Raw genomic sequence first — 8178 nt, forward strand, 5'->3', positions numbered from 1 at the left:
AAAACTTGTGTTTGGCATGATTGATAATATGTAAATTTATGAAGTGAAGAGAGAATGTATTTTTCACTCTCTCGTCCTCTTCGTTTCCTTTTCCTAACATCTCCCCTTCTTTTTCGCTACCCATCCTCCAAAAAAGTACTTATGGGAATTGTGGATAGAATGTACAAATTATAGACTGTTGTACCACAAAAAGGTTAGCATTTTGTACTGTTGTAGTGCTGGAGAGTGAGTACCCATAAACCTAACCTGTCTTAGGTCTAAATAAGTATTCTTATACCTATTATAGCCATTCTTAGGCCTTATAGAGGTATTCTTAGGCCTAATATAGGCATTCTTACGTCTAATTTGTATATACTGGCACTATAATAGGCCTAAGAAATGCTAAATTTGATTGATGCTTTTTTCTAATCCCTCTCCCAAAGTAGTAGTGTATGAGAAGTGTTTTGGGAGCAAAGTCACAGACCAGCGTTAAGTACCAATATATGTGGATGATAGGCTCCATAACTCTTCCCTTCGTCAGCTGGTCCCCGTGGCTAAATTTCCTCTCCTCCCTACTCTTCTCTTGCCTTCATCTTACCCTTATCTATCTCCAGTCTTCCCCACCCGGGAGGCACTTACCCTAATCACCCAGCACCAGCAGTATGGTCCAGGACGCCCGAGCACCGCCATAATAACCCATAATGTCTCCCTCAAGAGACTCCACCCGCTGGGAATTTTGCCGAATTAGTTGGCTCTCTGCGGTGCTTGGTCCCAGCGGGTGGTTGGTCTTGGAGGGACAGGACCGCCGGGAACGCCCGCTGTGTTCTTTGGTGTGTTGTGAAAGTCTCCCGAAGTGCAGCTGTTGGTACTGGTTGGAGTCTTGAGAGAGACTCGGGGCTGTGATTCGAGGCGCTCTTATTGGGGTCCAGAACTGGTGATGGCTTTATGGAGGCAGCAGGGGGAGGAGAGGCTGCCTGTAGGCGAGAGAGAGGCTGCCTGTAGACGGAGAGAGAGGCTGCCTGTCGGCGAAGAGAGGCTGCCTGTCGGCGAAGAGAGGCTGCCTGTAGACGGAGAGAGGCTGCCTGTCGACGGAGAGAGAGGCTGCCTGTAGGCGGAGAGAGGCTGCCTGTCGGCGAAGAGAGGCTGCCTGTCGGCGGAGAGAGGCTGCCTGTTGGCGAGAGAGAGGCTGCCAGTAGGCGGAAAGAGGCTGCCTGTAGGCGGAGAGAGAGGCTGCCTGTAGGCGGAGAGAGAGGCTGCCTGTAGGCGGAGAGAGAGGCTGCCTGTAGGCGGAGAGAGGCTGCCTGTAGGCGGAGAGAGGCTGCCTGTTGACGGAGAGAGGCTGCCTGTAGGCGGAGAGAGGCTGCCTGTAGACGGAGAGAGGCTGCCTGTAGACGGAGAGAGGCTGCCTGTAGGCGGAGAGAGGCTGCCTGTAGACGGAGAGAGGCTGCCTGTAGGCGGAGAGAGAGGCTGCCTGTAGACGGAGAGAGAGGCTGCCTGTAGACGGAGAGAGAGGCTGCCTGTCGACGGAGAGAGGCTGCCTGTAGGCGGAAAGTTGTAGAAGTGGCAACGTGAAGACAGTAGAGGAGCACTAGAGGCCATAACCTGAGAACATATTTTGTGTAGGACAAATGTTCACTTAGCAGCATACATGTTACTGGAACCTTAACTTGCTTTCAAACCATCACGAATATCTAGATAACTATCCATGAGTTGGTAGTGTTTAGCGTCTAGTGGTAATCACTGTACCCTGAGGACGGGCTCTGTTGCTCCGCTAACAGTCACTGGTTGACCAACTGTCACACCTCCAGCCATGTCAGTGACTCACTGATTCTGGCCACAGAGTCGAAGTCGTCCAAAAGAACTACACTCCCACACTGTATCGTTTAGTGGACACAGAATCACTACAAGGCAGCATATAATTCACTGCTCAACTCGTCACTCGAGCTGCTGAGCTCCGCTGATCAGGACTGGTCCAGAAAGAGCAACGTGCAGGTAGACTTTCAAGCTACGAAGCGGCTGCTGCTGCTGCTGCTGCTGCTCACTCTGGTCCTCCAGCCTTGAGGTTGTGGTCCTCGACCTCTACAATCTCCTGGCTTGCACTACAACTTGCAAAATACAGGAACCGCATATTAAATCTTCTCCTAGAAGACATACAAAGCAGTTCCGTGTATACATTGCCGATTCTCTCTTGATAGCCACGGTACACACGTGAAATTCGTCAATTTCCTGGACCTCTCTTCAACGCGACCTCTCCACACGAAGGTTGAAACAGCAGTCTTTTCCCGCCCGCCTGGGAAGTACCACTCAGGAGCTCTCCACCGATCACGTGACTTCAGGTCACTACTCTATTGGCTTATCTCCCTCTCATGCAACCAATCATCTTATTCCTCCACATCCGGGGATTCCAGTGTCACTGCCTCGCCAAAAATTTTGGCGCGAATTCTCAACCAGCAGAGCCTGACGCCCGCCATGTTGGATCAAAGCCTAGGCTGCTCGCTCCCCCTTGCATAAAATTTAAAACGAAATAAATTAAATTTGTAGACTCCATACCGCTTCACACACAATATATGGCCCGCCTTACATGTACAGGTGGGAGTATATGACTCTTGGCAGGCGGAAGAGATGTGACAAGAGATGTTTTAACACCTAAACACCTGTTTTAACTTTGTTATTTAATTATTTTCATGATGTCAGGTAATATTTAATTGTCTTACAATCTTCATAGTTATGCAAAATAAATGTTATATAGGTATATTGATCGCTTAAAATAGTAATAAAAAGCGATAACAAGAGTTGATAGACTTACTAGCATTTTGAGTAAAGCGAAAATAAGAACAAGCCTAATTATTAAATTAGAATTAAGAAAAAATAACAAAATACTTATTGATGGTTATTTTTCCTCTTAATTACCTCTTCCTGCCTCATCATCCATTACGCTTTAACGACCCGGCAAGGACCGTCTCCCCTCTAATCACCTCTCGTAGATTGTCGAGTCAAAAATACTTATTACCTCTCGTCTCCCCTCGTTTTCCCCTAGAGGCACAGCTCTTCAGGGTTATGTTATGTAGAGTAACCTGAAAACAGTGAAGGAAGGGGATGGGAGGAATGAGGGAGATAGTGAGGGAAGGATTGAGGAAGATGATGAGAGGAGTTATGAGGAATATGGGAGGGGAGGAATGAGGGAGATAGTGAGGAAAGGATTGAGGAAGATGGTGAGAGGAGTTATGAGGAATATGGGAGGGGAGGAATGAGGGAGATAGTGAGGGAAGGATTGAGGAAGATGGTGAGAGGAGTTATGAGGAATATGGGAGGGGAGGAATGAGGGAGATAGTGAGGAAAGGATTGAGGAAGATGGTGAGAGGAGTTATGAGGAATATGGGAGGGGAGGAATGAGGGAGATAGTGAGGGAAGGATTGAGGAAGATGGTGAGAGGAGTTATGAGGAATATGGGAGGGGAGGAATGAGGGAGATAGTGAGGAAAGGATTGAGGAAGATGGTGAGAGGAGTTATGAGGAATATGGGAGGGGAGGAATGAGGGAGATAGTGAGGAAAGGATTGAGGAAGATGGTGAGAGGAGTTATGAGGAATATGGGAGGGGAGGAATGAGGGAGATAGTGAGGAAAGGATTGAGGAAGATGGTGAGAGGAGTTATGAGGAATATGGGAGGGGAGGAATGAGGGAGATAGTGAGGAAAGGATTGAGGAAGATGGTGAGAGGAGTTATGAGGAATATAGGAGGGGAGGAATGAGGGGAATAGTGAGGGAAGGAATGAGGGGGATAGTGAGGGAAGGAATGAGGGAGATAGTGAGGGAAGGAATGAGGGAGATAGTGAGGGGAGGAATGAGGGAGATAGTGAGGGAAGGAATGAGGGAGATAGTGAGGGGAGGAATGAGGGAGATAGTGAGGGGAAGTAGGAGTAAAACAAGGCAAAGAGGAGACACAACCTGTCCTCACACGTAATTCTAAAGCCATCGACCAAAACGTCAAAACTCCGACGATCTAGTGTGATTAAAAGCGCTGGAATAATGACGTTCCCTCTGCCTAGGTATGTGCATGTATGTCCATACGCTTCAGGCAGGGCTAAACCACTTCAAATTTAACGTTTGTCTCTTAAATCGGGGGAATAGGCCAGGGGGTGGAGAACAGAGAGTGGTAGTTGATGGTAGAGAGGCAGTAGAGTGGATGGTAGATGAAGGTTGCGAGGCAGTAGACTTGGAAATATGGTATCTTAATGTAAGTAGATAAGAATGAAATCAATTCGACTGACTATATGAAGGCTCTGACACACAGCTGATTCCACAGCTTCTGTGACATTGAGAGAGAGAGAGAGAGAGAGGAGGGAGAGAGAGAGGGAGAGGGAGGGAGAGGGAGGGAGAGAGAGAGGGAGAGGGAGGGAGAGGGAGAGAGAGAGAGAGAGAGAGAGATAATAAATTAGTCAATAAGAAGTCAAGATAATGGGCACATAGGATGATAGGTACATATATTGGGAGATGTGGAGCACGGGAGGGAGCAATGTAGGGTTGGACGAGGGCTCCTGGGCCCCCGCCGTGTGTCTCTGAGCGATCTATGAACACCCACTTCTCATTCAGTCCTCCCCCCCGCTCCCCTCTCTTCCTTCCTCTTCGCTTCCCTATTTCTCTGTTCCTTCCTACTTTCCTCAATATCATTACCACATTGTTTCTCTTCCTTCCGACTCTCATTGTTTATTTTGTCTATCTTAAATTTCTTCTTTCCCATCTTCCTCACCTTTTTCCCATCCCTTCCATTTCTCTCTTCCTGTCTTATCTTTCCTTCCCACTTTCTCTTTACTCCCCATTTCCCCCCCTTTCACAGTTTATCTTACTTGGCTCTCTTCCTCTTCCTTCTCACATTTCTCCCGTCTCTCACTTGTCTCCTAGCAGCCTCTCAATCTGTACTTTGTTCTTTATACCTCCTTGCGGCACATCCTAGCCTCCTTGCGGCACATCCTAGCCTCCTTGCGGCACATCCTAGCCTCCTTGCGGCGCATCCTAGCCTCCTTGCGGCGCATCCTAGCCTCCTTGCGCCGCATCCTATCCTTGCGGCTCATCTTAGCCTCCTCTCGGCACATCCTAGCCTCCTTGCGGCACATCCTAGCCTCCTTGCGCCGCATCCTAGCCTTGCGGCACATCCTAGCCTCCTTGCGGCGCATCCTAGCCTCCTAGCGGCGCATCCTAGCCTCCTAGCGGCGCATCCTAGCCTCCTTGCGGTACATCCTAGCCTCCTTGCGTCTCATCCTAGCCTCCTTGCGTCTCATCCTAGCCTCCTTGCGTCTCATCCTAGCCTCCTTGCGGCACATCCTAGCCTCCTTGCGGCACATCCTAGCCTCCTTGCGGCACATCCTAGCCTCCTTGCGGCACATCCTAGCCTTGCGGCACATCCTAGCCTCCTTGCGGCACATCCTAGTCTCCTTGCGGCATCTCCTAGCCTCCTTGCGGCACATCCTAGCCTCCTTGCGGCACATCCTAGCCTCCTTGCGGCACATCCTATCCTCCTTGCGGCACATCCTATCCTCCTTGCGGCACATCTTAGCCTCCTTGCGGCACATCTTAGCCTCCTTGCGGCACATCCTAGCCTCCTTGCGGCACCTCCTAGCCTCCTTGCGGCACATCCTAGCCTCCTTGCGGCACATCCTAGCCTCCTTGCGCCGCATCCTAGCCTTGCGGCACATCCTAGCCTCCTTGCGGCGCATCCTAGCCTCCTAGCGGCACATTCTAGCCTCCTTGCGTCTCATCCTAGCCTTGCGGCACATCTTAGCCTCCTTGCGGCACATCTTAGCCTCCTTGCGGCACATCTTAGCCTCCTTGCGTCTCACCCTAGCCTCCTTGCGGCGCATCCTAGCCTCCTTGCGGCACATCTTAGCCTCCTTGCGGCGCATCCTAGCCTCCTTGCGTCTCATCCTAGCCTCCTTGCGTCTCACCCTAGCCTCCTTGCGGCGCATCCTAGCCTTCTTGCGTCTCACCCTAGCCTCCTTGCGTCTCACCCTAGCCTTCTTGCGTCTCACCCTAGCCTCCTTGCGTCTCACCCTAGCCTCTTTGCGTCTCATCCTAGCCACCTTGCGTCTCATCCTAGCCACCTTGCGTCTCATCCTAGCCACCTTGCGTCTCATCCTAGCCACCTTGTGTCTCATCCTAGCCTCCTTGCGGCGCATCCTAGCCTCCTTGCCTCACATCCTAGCCTCCCCGCTCATCAAGGTGTGTGTCTAAGGAAGTCTAACTTGCTCAACAAACGTCTCATCAAGTCTTAAAGGTGTTTTTTCTGGTAGTGGCGTGATGAGGGTGGTAGTGGTGGTGGTGGGGGGGGGGGTGGTTGTAGTAGTAGTAGTAGTGGTGGTGGTGGGGGGGGTGGTTGTAGTAGTAGTAGTAGTAGTGGTGGTGGTGGGGGGGGGGTTGTGGTGGGGGGGTGGTAGTGGTTGTAGTGGTAGTTGTGGTGGTAGTTGTGGTAGTAGTGGTGGTGGGGGGGGGTGGTAGTGGTTGTAGTGGTAGTTGTGGTAGTAGTGGTGGTGGGGGGGGTGGTTGTGGTGGGGGGGGTGGTAGTGGTTGTAGTGGTAGTTGTGGTAGTGGGGGGGGGGGTTGTAGTAGTAGTAGTAGTGGTGGTGGTGGTGGGGGGGCGGGGGGTTGTAGTAGTTGAAGTGAAAGAAATGGTGATTTCAGTAGTAGTGATAATTCCATTAGTATTGATCACCAGCATCAATTTGGTGTTGATCAATAGCATCAATTTGGTATTGATCAACGGCATCAATTTGGCATTGATCAACAGCATCAATATGGCATTGATCAACATCAATTTGGTATCTATCAAGAACATCAATTTGGTATTGATCAACAGCATCAATTTGGCGTTGATCAACGGCATCAATTTGGCGTTGATCAACGGCATCAATTTGACATTGACCAACATCAATTTAATATTGATCAACATCAATTTAATATTGATCAACATCAATTTAATATTGATCAACATCAATTTGGTACTGAGCTCCAAATGTTGCTCCTTATCCTCCCTTAATTGTCAGTCTGTTCACTCCTGCGGTCACAACACCACTAAACTGATATGTATTAAAGTGCCCGAACCTAACCTACCTACAGACCCATGAAGAGAAAACGGGGACATAAAGTCAACATTTTTGCGACCCGCTTGTTATTTTTAGTACACCAGTTTTTTTTTTTTTTTTTTAAGGGTCAATATTACCTTTAATACGTCAAAATACGATGTACTATTTAAGGTTTGAAATTCTAAGGATTTAAAGGTCGTGTTGGTACCCCTTATAATCGTCGTTTAGGCTTGAACTTTATTTATTTATTTATATATATATTTTTTTTGGGGGGGGGGCCTTACGTGTCATCTTTATTACTGGATTAAAGTCTGCCATTATCAGGTTTTGTTTTTGTTGGTCTGTCTTTATTACTGCTCGTCACGGGGTTGTCCTTGTTATTAATTAGTTAAATGCTATAATTAGCGTGATACAGGAGTGAGTAGCCTGTCCACGCTTGGAGACGGGACTGGATCACGTGATGTATCTCGCCTTGCTTAATTAAGTTCACATAACAAAGCTCTTTGCAATTCACAGGTATTATATATATATATATATATATATATATATATATATATATATATATATATATATATATATATGTCGTACCTAGTAGCCAGAACTCACTTTTCAGCCTACTATTCAAGGCCCGATTTGCCTAATAAGCCAAGTTTTCCTGAATTAATATATTTACTATAATTTTTTTCTTATGAAATGATAAAGCAACCCTTTTCTCTATGTATGAGGTCAATTTTTTTTTATTGGAGTTAAAATTAACGTAGATATATGACCGAACCTAACCAACCATACCTAACCTAACCTAACCTATATTTATAGGTAAAGTTAGGTTAGGTAGCCAAAATAAGCTAGGTTAGGTTAGGTAGGTTAGGTAGACGAAAAAACATTAATTCATGAAAACTTGGCTTATTAGGCAAATCGGGCCTTGAATAGTAGGCTGAGAAGTGCGTTCTGGCTATTAGGTACGACATATATATATATATATATATATATATATGACAATGTCAGACCACGGAGGAAAATGAAACAGGAATTTCCTTAAGTACTTTCGTATATTAAATACATCTTCAGAATTGATTCCTTCTGAAGATGTATATATATATATATATATATATATATATATATATATA

The 8178-nt window shown here is 47.5% G+C and overlaps 2 protein-coding genes across 2 annotated transcripts; both read right to left on the minus strand.

Annotated features, from left to right (window-relative positions):
* Positions 1–5179: 5179 nt before the first annotated feature.
* LOC138357241 (putative golgin subfamily A member 6-like protein 19) lies at positions 5180–5689 on the minus strand. The gene has a single exon (XM_069313903.1). It carries the CDS (start codon positions 5687–5689, stop codon positions 5180–5182), a length of 510 nt encoding a protein of 169 aa, XP_069170004.1.
* A 9-nt stretch (positions 5690–5698) lies between these two features.
* Positions 5699–6148, minus strand: LOC138357242 (putative golgin subfamily A member 6-like protein 19). Its single transcript, XM_069313904.1, has one exon. The coding sequence runs from the start codon at positions 6146–6148 to the stop codon at positions 5699–5701; it is 450 nt and encodes a 149-aa protein (XP_069170005.1).
* Between the last annotated feature and the right edge of the window lie 2030 nt (positions 6149–8178).

Source organism: Procambarus clarkii, chromosome 76 (assembly GCF_040958095.1).
Source record: "Procambarus clarkii isolate CNS0578487 chromosome 76, FALCON_Pclarkii_2.0, whole genome shotgun sequence".
In the NCBI taxonomy this organism is placed as follows: Eukaryota; Metazoa; Arthropoda; class Malacostraca; order Decapoda; family Cambaridae; genus Procambarus; species Procambarus clarkii.

What these genes read in the sequence shown, in the direction of transcription:
- LOC138357241 (XM_069313903.1), bottom strand. Translation starts at nt 5,689, where the DNA reads ATGCGCCGCAAGGAGGCTAGGATGTGCCGCAAGGCTAGGATGCGGCGC.
- LOC138357242 (XM_069313904.1), bottom strand. Translation starts at nt 6,148, where the DNA reads ATGCGCCGCAAGGAGGCTAGGATGAGACACAAGGTGGCTAGGATGAGA.